General features: G+C 42.3%; 2 protein-coding genes across 2 annotated transcripts; both read left to right on the top strand.

Annotated features, from left to right (window-relative positions):
• Positions 1 to 1,445: 1,445 nt before the first annotated feature.
• On the top strand, positions 1,446 to 4,599 carry LOC131892182 (uncharacterized protein K02A2.6-like). The gene is made up of 2 exons (XM_059241966.1): positions 1,446 to 1,636; positions 1,857 to 4,599. Exon 2 carries the CDS (start codon positions 3,455 to 3,457, stop codon positions 4,436 to 4,438), a length of 984 nt encoding a protein of 327 aa, XP_059097949.1. The 5' UTR covers positions 1,446 to 1,636; positions 1,857 to 3,454; the 3' UTR covers positions 4,439 to 4,599.
• Positions 4,600 to 9,612: 5,013 nt separating this feature from the next.
• On the top strand, positions 9,613 to 12,678 carry LOC131892181 (uncharacterized). The gene is made up of 2 exons (XM_059241965.1): positions 9,613 to 11,267; positions 11,936 to 12,678. Exons 1-2 carry the CDS (start codon positions 10,700 to 10,702, stop codon positions 12,532 to 12,534), a joined length of 1,167 nt encoding a protein of 388 aa, XP_059097948.1. The 5' UTR covers positions 9,613 to 10,699; the 3' UTR covers positions 12,535 to 12,678.
• The last annotated feature ends 478 nt before the right edge of the window (positions 12,679 to 13,156 follow it).

Below are 13,156 nucleotides of genomic sequence, written 5' to 3'. Positions count from 1 at the left end.
AGTCAGACTTGGACAATTTTTTAGAAAACATTCCTGATCAACCCTACATCCAAGGACTAGCTTGGTCTGCCAACTCAATTTCGTTGGGGGACCATTTATCAAATTGTTATGATCTTCACTGATCGATGAATTGCTGGTCAAACCACTTTTCATTTGTTGCTATGTTGTTCACGTTCCCTTGAATATAGAAGTCTTGCTCTGAATCAAACATGGCGCAGTTGGCATGCCTCGGACTTTGGTTATAAATTCCATCAGTGCCGATAATTCACCATCATGCCGCTTCAAGCGTCCATTCGTGCCTATAAAGGACATATCACTAGATCTTTCAACTATGCGGACGGAATTCTGGGCCTCCCTTCAGTTTCCATTTCTCAACTTGAAGCCTTGATATCACCAATTGATCGTGCCCGGACAAATTTAGAGGAATTCGTGCTCTCTCAATCCGAAACCCTATCCGATGAGGAAATTCGCCAAATAGACAAGGGCCTTTCTGATTTCGATTCTAAGTCCAATGACTATTCAAAGAGGATCATTGCCCTCATCAAAACAACTAGTGCTAGTTATTCAGACCTTTGTGCTTCTTCACCTTCGCGCACAAAACAAATCATCAACAACTCACTTCGTCCCGAAAAGCTTTCTTACGATACCACTCTCTCAGAATTTCGTGCTTGGAGCGAAGGATTCATTCTCTACTACACTTCCAATAACATGTCCACTCTCCCAATCGCTGAGCAACAGGGCTATTTCAAGTGTTGCTTGGAACTAAAACTTCAACAGGCTTTGACTTTGAAACTAAGCCCAGATACAAAAGTCATAACGTCCGGGGGTTGCGCTGATTTAATCAGGGCCATATTTCTACAAAACGTAACCCTATTGAGGCGACGATATTCTTTCTTTCGATGCGATCAAAAGCGTGACGAAAAGTTTTCTGACTGGTACCTTCGTTTACAGTTAGAAAGCCAAGAAGCCGAGCTGGAATCTATAACATTAGATAATTTGTACGCTCTCAGATTTGTCACCGGCACTAGCAACGAAAGCCTCCGCTCTGAATTTCTTCGCCAAGATAACATCAAAAAGACGACTTCCTCAAGATGGCTTACACGTAGGAATCTGCAAATGTTGTCAGGACTGCCTTAATCCCAGAACATTCCATTCACAGAAATCAGAATACAAGCAAAGGAAAAAGATCAGGCCAAGTGGGAACAAGAACATTGAGCAGAACCAATTTAAAAAGCCTTCAATGAGCATGCGATTCAGACAATCCAAATGCTTCGGCTGTGGACAAGCCCGCGATAATCATTCTTGAAAGGAGTGTTCTGCTCGAAAAATTGTTTGTTCCTACTGTGGAAAACTTGGGCACTTTACCAAAGTATGCTTCAGCAAATTAGGCGAAGACAAAGCCCAGTCCAGGTCAGTTCTTACCGAGGGTTCAAATTCAGTCTGTGAGACAACATGTCATTCTTCGGTTCTTACCCATTTCGTGTATTTGAACTACACACATGATTTGTTCGTCCATTCCACGCCCTTCGCCGTGGTTACAATTCACTCCCTTGGTTTTCCATTTAAAATGTGGGCAATACCTGATACTGGAGCAACACAAACAATCATCTCCCTGGATTTTGTTCGAATCTATAAGGTACCAATTAATGAATCTAATATTACAAAAGTTTCAGCAGCGAATGGATCAAAACTTGACTGTCATGGTTCCATTCATTTGCGCATAACCTATCTCGGCAAATACACTTCCAACGTTCAAGCATATGTAACCTCAAGTTGTAGCAATACGATACTTTTATCTTGGCATTATATGATCAAGTTGCACATGATTCCGTCAACGTTTCCACCTCTTTCGAAAGATACGGATACATCTATCAAGCTGGTACAAACCCAAGAAGACCACGTGTCGATGGCGGATAAAGTTACCAACGAGTTCCAGGACGTCTTCAATTGCGAGCAAGGACTTCGTCCAATGAATTGCCCTCCAATGATAATACATCTGCGCGAGGATATTGAGATCACTCCTACAAAAGTTCTTACTAGTCGACCAATTCCTTATGCTATACGGGGACAATCCAAAGACGAAGTGCAAAATTTGTTTCGCTCTGGTATCAAAGAGCCACTCCTGGAACCAACAGAATGGACCAGCCCTGCAATGTTTTTGCCAAAAACTGACGGATCGGTTCGAATGGTTACAGATTACACGAATCTTAACCAATTTGTTCGTCGACCCGTTCACCCATTCCCCACGCCATCTGATATATCTCATTCTATTCCGCCTGAATCAAAATTTTTCATCGTTCGCGATGCGAAAAAGGGATATTGGCAAGTGGAGCTTCACCCTAAAAGCCGCCATCTCACGGCTTTCATAGCTCCCTGTGGGAGATTTCAATATTGCCGGGCTCCAATGGGCCTTAACGCATCCGGAGACGAGTTCTGCTTTCAAGGGGATCAGGCACTAGGGAATATTCCCGGAGTACAAAAAAATCGTCAACGACATTCTCATATTTGCTCCTAACATACCAATTCTACAAACCCGTCTTACTCAAGTACTCGAGAAATGTCGTCTCCACGGCATTACTTTGTTCAAGTCTAAAATCCAAGTCGGCAAAATGGTTCGATTTGCAGAATTCATCATTAGTGATGCAGGGATATCTCCCAATCCTGCAAAGACGTCTGCAATCGCAAAGTTCCCATCACCTCAAAATATTACAGATTTCTGCCCAACCTGAGTCACATGCTTGAACCATTGCGAGGACTTTTACGCTCCAAGGTCGTATTTCGATGGTTGCCGGAACATGAGCAGGCTTTTCAAAAGGCCAAAATAATTCTATCCAACCCGGAGGGCCCAATTTTGGCACATTTTGATTCGGCTCAACCAACCAAATTGTTGACCGACGCCTCCCGACTTAAAGGATACGGATATGCTCTCGTACAAGAACACACTGACGGTCATTATCAACTAATTCAATGCGGATCACGCTTTCTCACCGAAACCGAAACAAGATACGCTGTGGTGGAACTGGAAGCCCTTGCTATCCAATGGTCAATTTCCAAATGTCATCTCTATTTACACGGCATACAAAATCGAAGTCATTACTGACCACAAGCCCCTCTTGGGCATCTTCAATGGCAAAAATGTTAACGCCATCAAAAATCCTCGATTGCAAAGAATACTCTCAAAACTTTCATACTACACTTTCAACGTTACTTGGGCGAGTGGAAACACACACTTACAGTAATTGCGGACGCACTCTCTCGCGCTCCACTCTCCAACGAATCAGGGGAAGAAATTGATATTCTTCAATGTTCCCTTTCATCAGTGGGTGCTTCACGTGACGTATCTTTCCAAGAACTCACCATAGCCACCCAAAAAGATCCAGAATATCAAGCTATCATTGACGTGTTCAATTCGAAATCCAAAATTGACACCTTGCCTCCAGAACACCCTGCAAAAATGTTCTCAAACATATGGAACGAAGTATCATTCGATGACCAGCATCGGATTCTGCTCTTCCACAACAGAGTCATTGTTCCCCGCCACATTCGCCGTTCTCTACTCGACAAACTTCATCTGTCCCATTCTGGGATAACGAAAACTCGCTCATTAGCCAGGGCATTGTATTATTGGCCATCACTGAATCGAGAAATCAACAACATTATATCATCCTGCGAACAATGTACACGTCTTCCGCCATCACAACATTTTACCCCTCCGCAAAAATCCATCTCTCAACATCCATTTCAAGATGTCTCAGTGGATCTATTCGAGGAGAAGGGACATTATTATTTGGTTCTTGTGGATCGATATAGTGGTTGGCCATGCATTTCAAAACTCAACAAATTAGACACCAATACCATTACTAACATTCTCTCTAATTGGTTAATTGATTGGGGCATTCCATGCTCCATCAAAACTGACAATGGGCCTCAGTTTCGCTCATCTTTTGACGAGTTTTGTCAGGAGATGAAGATAGAACATCAAACTTCGTCGCCAAACAACCCACAATCTAACGGACACGCTGAAGCAGGGGTTAAAGCAATGAAATATCTCGTTGCTAAATCTTCCAACTGGCAATCATTACTCACGGCATTATGTGAGTGGAGAAACACACCTCAATCGTCTGGATATTCTCCTGCACAAAGACTTCTTGGGGGAAGACAAAGAACTTTGATCCTAGCTCACCCATCCTCTTACTTTTGTCTCCCTTCAGATCATTATGAAAGATTTGAAAAGCAAAAATCAACTTTGAATGCAAAATCTGCAATGTATTTTAATCGTTTGGCAAAGCCCCTCTCCAAATTAGATCCTGGAGATTTGGTCCATGTCCAACATCCTCTAACCAAAAAAACGACTGAGACCGGTCCCGTAAGCACTCGGTGCTCACGTGGTCAATCGTACGAAGTGAATATCAATGGCTCCAAGAGAATTCGAAAATGACGATTGTTGAGGTTCGTTCCGGAGTTCTGCAAAACCCCAGAGGGGGAGATGTGATGATCTTCACTGATCGATGAATTACTGGTCAAACTACTTTTTATTTGTTGCTATGTTGTTCACGTTCCCTTGAATAGAGAAGTTTTGTTCTGAATGAAACACAAATAAAGTTTGAAAGGTAAGAAATAGACGAATTATAACCTTTCATTTTATTAGTACTGGGGATTACATTCCCTGTAGCGGTTAGAAAAGCCCGTGAAAAATCAAACCAAAAAAATAAATATATTAGAACCGACATAAGGTATAGAATGTGCAGTACAAAGTAATCTCTGACAGCGAAAAGCTGTTGCCTTTTTCCTGGTGTTTTTGCACTGCATTGTGAAATTTCACTCACTTTACTTTGCAATGTATAAAGAGCATTGGAAGGGTAAACACTTAATTGATAGTAGAAAAGGAAGAAAGGAGGAAGGAAGTTTACAATAGTCACTCCGTAAGAACCATGCACAATCTCTTCTTGAAGCCAATGAGGGTCGGTGCGAGGCGAAGAACCAGATTCAATTTATTCGCACCAAGTGCACAAAAGGAATTGCACCAAACGTTACTATGACATAGAGGGCTTGTCAAAGAAGAGCCACTCCAACAAAGCCACTTGAGACTTTGCTTTGAACACATTTTGGTAGTTGGGTAGCAGGGTGTCAGGCTGATCGACTTCTCTTGCGTTCCTCAGTTTCAACCAAAGCAGACAAACGAGCCATCAACTCACTGGCTCCCTGAATTCGGAACTTGATTTTGAGAATCACGTAACTAAATGTGTTCAAAGCCGATCCCCCATCGCACACACCAGGCAACCGCGAGGGAGCCAGATAAATCTCAGAAATCTCGTGAGTGTCGTTTCTCTCTGACTAGCCCTCAAGTCTGCATGAGCGTTTTCTTAGATGGTCCTTAGACAGTGATCGCGTTGAAATGGCTCCTGATGTGTTTTGAACATGCTACATATATGCATGGGGCATGACGTTATTCTCCACCACTAAGTTGGCAGTGCTACCTTTTTCAAATTTGACTTACCGTAATCAAATCTAGCCTAACCTAACCTACTCCAACTTAACCTAACACGAAAGTAATTACCATTTCAGTCTCTATCAAAACTCCATAACATTTTGAGAGAAATGTAAGAATGAGCACCGCCAACTAATTGGTGGAGAAAAACGTTTTTCTCTCCGTAGTCTTAGGGTGTCAGTAAATCCAATCCAAGAGAGATTTTGTACATCTTCATTTTTTCTTTTTTTTTCCTTTTTTTCGGACTTCCTTACCGCTACCAGGATGGGAATCCCAGCACTTCAAGACGAGAAGATTATTCATTTTACTTGACTTTTATTTATGTATATTATTTGATCGACCAACAAATTAGAATTGGCTGATCTGGCTAATCCTTGGATATAAGGTTTTTTTTTGGTTTGGTTTTTCACGGGCTTATCTAACCGCTACAGGGAATGAAATCCCCAGTACTATTAAAATGAAAGGTTATAATTCGTCTATTTATTACCTTTCAATTTTAATGTGATATTTGGTCTACCAACGAATTTGAGTTGGCAGACCGAGCTAGTCCTTGAATGTAGGGTTGATCTGGTATGCTATCTAAAAATTTGTCCAAGTCTGACTTGAAAGATGCTACCGGATCAACAAGGCCTACGCATTCCCTACAAATATCAGAGGAAAGCAAATTAAACAATGAAGGAGCCCAAGACAGAAGAAATGTGGACTTCATTGTTTAATTTACTTCCCTCTGATATACTTATTATACATATATTTTTGACGAAATTAAGTAGATGTGATCAACCATACCTAACAACACCCACACGAATATCTTCCCAATGGCCACTCCTTGGTCCCTGAAGATTAAATAACCTCTATATCACTATATATCATGTAGGTTTTTTATGTGGGCTAGAAATCCATAAAGCAAAAAAAATCAAAGTTGTGCCCTATGAGTTTTTGAGGTAGAAAAATGTCAAGTGGTGTTTGGGAATTTCCCTGGAAACTTGATATGGATTTTTGAACACTGTGTAACATCAAGGTATTTCAAGATGTCTGCATGCTCATAATATTCATTTGTGTGCAGTTAAAGATGGTGTAAATCTACCCGATTGGTCCTGTAGATCTGCTCATCGAACTTGTCGAAATGCCTTGGGTGACTACCCGTAAGTCCTGAATGTATTGACCTACTCAACGTCTTCACTTCCATCATCTGCCAATAGATGGTTCAATGTCGCCGATCTCCCGATCAAAAGTACATTGAGTAGACTTTTATTCCGTTCAAGGCCATGTTACACTCTGTGACCCAAGAGTAGATATAATCACGGACTTCAAGAAAAGTGGACTGCTAACGGAAGCAAACTTTTCTTATCTCCAAAACCATTCACATTACATCAAATAAGCACTTCATACAACCAAAAGGTCTTGTTCATTAGATTAACTTGGCCTGAAATCTTAGCCATTCGTACCAAAAACCAACTTCGTGTCGTCAACATAAGAGAAAATAATAGCAATGATAAAAATTTCTCAAGCGGAGAACCATTCCCAATGATAGAGCTCATTAAACTGTATATTTTAAGGGCATCCAATTGGAGATTTCTTCCTACCCTTGCCCTCGCTAACTTCTGTAAATTAATGCCCATGATATTCATTGCAGGTTACCTAGATTACCCCTTGTAAAAAAGGGGACTTTCTATGCAATAGAGTCTCCTACTTGAAATGGTTCTGTCACACTTTGACACAATCAACCAAACTTGCAATAGCAGCTTCGTGATTGGCGGCTTTTTGCGTGGGATCTCCATCTCAGCTTAAGCGCCTCAAGGCTGCCTTTTCATGGAAGTTAGGTGTCATGCACTTAACTGTGTTGATGGGCTCTCCGAAAACGAGACCTCACTCGGCTAAACTTTCATTTTCAATACACTGTGGGGATTAGATTCCATCCAGCGGTTTCGCAAGCCCGTGAAAAGCCAAACCGAAAGACGAAGAAATGGTCCACTTTACAATACAATTTCAACTTGCAGTCATCAGCTTTAGAATCAATCCAACATAAAAAGATAACTTACACCATATTCATGAATATGTGAATATAATTTTTTCGCCGTCTATGAGAAGCATCTTAAATTGTCGCCTTAAAAGTTAAGAGCAAGGTTCTCCGCGGCCACAACTTTTGACAACGAGTAACAACAGTATAATGAACTTCTTTTACCTTCAAATTATCGGGAAAGAAGTGCCGGACAGGTTGAATCTTGTCATTCATCAAGAGCAACATTTTAGATGTCTGGTACAAAAGTTTGGGAAGTTTCAGATAGATAGTGGTACTCCAGAAACTACCTACTGCCATGTGAGGCACCTGACATGGGTAAATGGATGATCAAAACGAGTGATCAGTCTAACCCTTTTAGTTAAGAACACGTTTCCACCAATTCGTGCTTCGTTTCAATAATCTAGCATTACATGATCGATTTTGATGCTCCAAGGATTTAGCAATCCAAGTGCCTCCCTAACACATAGTCAAATTGCTAAATTAGTTCAATCATTGTCGGGAATACTGCTTTATGTATCAAAAACTACAAGAAGCTTTATCTCATAGTGGAAAACATTGACGACAATTACGATTAAGCCCTTGAGTAGTTGCAACTTCAAAAGGGTCAGAATATGTGAGCATTGAACATAGGTCAAACTTAAAGTCAAACATGCTTGCCTCTAAGGACTTTCACATTAATGAGAAGAAATGATCAAAGGAACCCTGATCCATCGTCGTAGTACTTGCAGAAATAATCTGCCATGATGAGAGTCTCGTTTCGAAGCAGAAAAACGACTGAAAGTGCTTAGAATAAGGGATGCATGGAAGAAGAAAAACCCTCCAAGCGGAGTGTGATGGAAAGGAAAACTCAAATGCACTTAATGCATTTTAATTAAACAAAAATGAGGTGACCAAATGAGGCTGCATCACTTTCTCAAATTTTATGCCAAGAAAGCCAACCAAGAAGAAGGTTTAGCGTTCGTGGTTGCATTAAAGGAAACTCTTTTGCAAATCTCCTTATCGGTATTTGGTGTGGAATCCACAGCAGCGCAAGGTGAAACGCTGTGATATTCATTAGGCTTTGAATTGATCTATTTCCTATTAAACCTCAACCGCCTTCGAATTAAAGTTGGCAATGGGTTCATCAGGAATTTTGACCAAAACTCCAAATCTGATTTAAAAGATGTAGCTGGAACAACTCCTACTTATTCCTTGTGAATATTAGCGGGAATCAATTTGTTCAACGCAGGAAATAAAGAAAGGAAGACTTTATTAGTTTGAACTAACCAGGATTTTGAAAGACTAATGAGGATTTTAGTGGCAAAAGGACGTTTCTGTCACCCTATGACTTGCAAAGCACAATGTCTTGGGGTAAAGTGAATTCTCATTATGATAACTTCAGCCATAATAACAATATTAATAAAATTCCAACTTGAATTGAAACCGATTTTTTGCTTTAATGATTTCTTTGGTTATTATTGACTATATTTTCTCAGTTAGGTTTGGATTTTCACACCTCTTTGCTAAGACGTAATTACTTTAAAACCTATTAAGTTTATTGCTCATTCATGTTTATGTACAGCTTTTGCAGTTCTCTCTGATTTGTTAATTGTAGTATCTCTAGTTCCAAATCGTTATGTGTAATTCTTTAGTTTGATTGTATTGGTCCTTTAGAGTTAGAATTTATTGTTCATTATTGTATTGATTTCATTTTGTGTTAGATCAGTTTGTTGAGTTTATATCCGTGTTTTTGTGTTGTTTTCCTAGCTTGAATATGCTCTTGATTCCTTGCCTTTGTCTGTCCCTTACTTCTTGTTTACTAGCTTTATCTGAGATACGTATGTTTAGTTGGTTGTGAAGTAGTTTATTCCTATTTTGCTCTGTTGTCCTGATCTCAGGACAAGACTGCATAACCTTTTAGTTTCCCTCTTTTTCTTGGTCTCTTGATTTTGCCGCTCATTGATGGTTCCATTGCATTCGTGATGGAAGCCATCTTTGGAAAAGTCAGAAAAGAGGCTAGACAATATTTGGACTTGGTCTTAGCAAGGATGGATCCTTCTGTTGTCAATAAGCCCTTAATCATAGAGTCAATGAAACCAGGGTTCTGCTTGAAGAACAGGCTCACACAGTAGTTGAGAAGCCGACTGATTTGACCAATGTAAAGGCCAAGCTCCTCTTGAAATAAAGCAGGAAAAGACAGTTGTAAACAAAACAGTCTGTCTTGTGTACCGAAAGCAGCCATGTCCTGAAGAAGGAAAAGGCTGTCAGTTTGACCACCCTCAATGGTGTCAAACACATCTCAAGTTCGGCCTTGAGAAGTTCAATAGGAAGAAAGGAAGTTCAAAGATAGATTGTCCTTTTTGCACACATACATGTGCCCGAAGTCCATGAAACTTAAGACATGCTTTAATGTACGGTGTACCTCCGTCAACGTAGAAGAGACGCAAAGAAAGCCGAGAATTAGGATAGCTCAGTTTTGTAGTTTCAGGGCTGACCCTATTCCTAGACCTAATCCCACCCCACCCTCTTTCCTTAACCCATTAAGCTTCCTCCCTCCCTCTCCTCCTACCCCCACCGTCTCTCCCAATTCCCTCCTCTTCCTTCAAATACCCAATCCACCTCTATTCCTATAAACACTCTCCTCCCTAATATTCCTTGCCCCACCCCTATTCCCAAAATACATTCCTATTCAAATGTAGCTACTCAACCCATTCCTCAAACCCAACCACCCTCATTCGCTCAAGCTTTGCCTCCAGTAGAACATAGCTTTGCTGAGAAGCGGGCTTTTTTACGGTTGAGGAGGATGGTCCAAGATCTTGGAAACTTGGTCCGTCAAAAGAGAAGCCCGTAAAGGGGCTATGTTAGAACGTGCATTGTCTAACTTCTAAAAAAGACAGCACAAAAGTTAAGATCTTAGAAGTACTAACCGTTGAAAGAGATATTTCATTCATCTCTATAACAGAAACCTGGCTTCGGCCAAGGGTCTTAGATGAAGAAAGAGATATTTTTTCCACTGAGGATGAGAGAGAGAGAGAGAGAGAGAGAGAGAGGAGGTTGCGTCGATACGTCCAGAAAAAATGCGACACTTTCATTCTCATTTGCCGTTTGTTGTTGTTAGCCGTCATTAAGCGTGGAATTGTCCGACCATTCGGACACGAGTACAGTGAGTTACCCTAAAAACAAGTAAATCCGCGAATATCACTTTCATTGGAATGGATCTGGGTCCCTCAACACCCATTGCCTCCACCTCCAAGGGTGTACGGGTGAAGTCAGGCCGCAAATCCGAGGCAACCCCTCCTAAACGGTCGTCGCGTTTGGCCGCAAAAGGGGACCAGCGGATTGGTCTTAATGAGCCTTCGATTCCTGATGTGCCAAAGAGGACCAAGCGTCGTCGTACTCACCCAATTTCTTTGCCCACGGTACCAACGTCGGATGAGGATGACGAGGACGATGCGGACGACAACGACGACGAAGCTGACGAATCCCCGAATGAAGATGAATTCGACCGCCCCCGTACCCTCCATCCTCCTCGTCCCCGGAACCTGGGCCATAAGGCAATACCATCTGGCCCACTGCCGATCCCGGTTATTGACGAGGATGAATCAAGTAATTACGATGATTCTGATTTGGAATGGCTCACCGATGAATCCGACGTGGAACTTCCCCGGGGAGAAAAGTCAAAGAAGAAGACTCGTCCTCCACCAACCGGCTTTTGGATTGGTCGAGGCAAGGCACCAACCACCATGGGAAAAATTGCGGGCTCCCATGAGAAGTTTCATGGTAAGTTTATCCTTCATATTCTGACAGTTGTATTACTACAGTTATTGCAACCGTTGTTGGTTGAAATTGCCAGATGTCCTTCCTGCCAGTTATCGGCGCCGTCGAGCCTTGTTACGTTTTCGTGGTGCTAGTCGGCGGCCTTGTTGCACAATTATGGCGCCATTCGGCGGCCTTGTTGCACAATTATGGCGCCATTGGGCGGCCTTGTTCATATATGGCTCAATTGGGCGGCCTTGTGCATTTATGGCTCGATTGGGCGGCCTTGTTCATTTATGGCTCCATTGGGCGGCCTCTTTGCACATTTAAGGCGCCATTGGGTTGCCTTATTTCACGTTTATGGCGCCATTGGGCGGCCTTGTTGCATATTTATGGCGCCATTGGGCTGCCTTGTTGCACATTGATGGCGCCATTGGGCTGCCTTGTTGCACATTGATGGCGCCATTGGGCTGCCTTGTTGCACATTGATGGCGCCATTGGGCGGCCTTATTGCGCGTTGTGGCGCTATTGGGCGGCATTCATAAAATCTTGTTTTACCAATGAGTGAGCCTTTTACACATTGAGGGCGCCAACGGACTACCTTGTTGCTAAGCACTCTTGACGCTAGAAGATAATTTCATAAAAGAATAATTGAACCAAATTATTATATGGCACTTGCATGTCTCTTACAGAACGGAAATTAGAGGCCCAGTGCAAAGTGAGGAATGTTGAGTTGCGATGCAAAGGAACAATTGCCATTGCTCGTTTTGCCTCGTCCCATACTTTGATGGGCTTTCAGTGGCGCGAGGCGCGACGTCTCTGGCGATTCTTAGATGGTCATGTTGGGAAAGAGGGGCATTCCATTTCCCAACAACTCGGTGCCGTGTTGCAAATTGGAGTTAGTGCTGCGAGACACGAGGTGGCAATGGCAGAGGTGTTTGAAGAACACGGTCTCGAGGTTATGGAAGGTGTGGAAGGCCACACTTCTTCCGATCCTCTTTATGCTGACCGAACTGAATACGTCTTCAGACAGATTAAGAAAGCTAAGGTGGAGGATGCTCTTTTACGTGGAAAGGTGTCGGCTATTCCTCCCCTTCAGAAAGTGTCACCTGGGCACTTTTCTTTACCATCTACCAGACGCCGACCCTTTCATAGGGGAACCCGGGGAGGCCAATACCGCCAGTCTCCGCCCAAGCCTCCTGTCGGGGCCGGTGCTACACCTGCGCGTCACCTCATCTCTATTCAAGGGATTGTCCAAAGAAACGAGCCCCCAAATAAGGGGAGGACATGATTTGCTATTGATGATTTTATTTTAATTACTTAATTCACCATTGGTTAATACTTGTCCATCGAATGTGTCTTCCAGAATAATGAGATATTTTCTTTGTGATTACAAATTATTTATTATTTAAACTTGATTCATAGGTTTGGAAACTGACCTTGAAAAAGAGATTCCGGAGGTACCGGGTCATATTCATAAGTCTCGGCATGTTAAATACTGGAAAGATACATTTAAGTTATCGGCGGAGCTTTTTGACTTACTGGAGAACGGTTACAGCCCACCACTCATCTCGTGGCCTCCTCAAAGCGAACTCCCGGACAACAAGAGTGCAAGGGACCCGGCTTTTCGACAATTTTTGACGCATCAACTGTCCGTCCTTGAATCTTCAGGGGCGATATCAAGGTCTGAATGTAAGCCTTGGTGTGTGTTGCCTTTGCAATTAGTACATCGGCATGGAAGAGAGCCACGGCTAGTAATTGACGCCAGTCGACAACTTAATCCCTATATTAGTTGTCGGAAGGTCCGCCTCACTACCTTGAACGAGGTTAATAGTGGGGTTGAAGCAGGATCATGGTGGAGTAGTATCGATCTGAAGTCGGGATACTATCACATCATGATAAACAAACAATAT

Source organism: Tigriopus californicus, chromosome 12, assembly GCF_007210705.1.
Source record: "Tigriopus californicus strain San Diego chromosome 12, Tcal_SD_v2.1, whole genome shotgun sequence".
In the NCBI taxonomy this organism is placed as follows: domain Eukaryota; kingdom Metazoa; phylum Arthropoda; class Copepoda; order Harpacticoida; family Harpacticidae; genus Tigriopus; species Tigriopus californicus.
The sequence above is the reverse complement of the archived record's forward strand: the minus strand, read 5'-3'. Positions and strand labels throughout refer to the sequence as shown.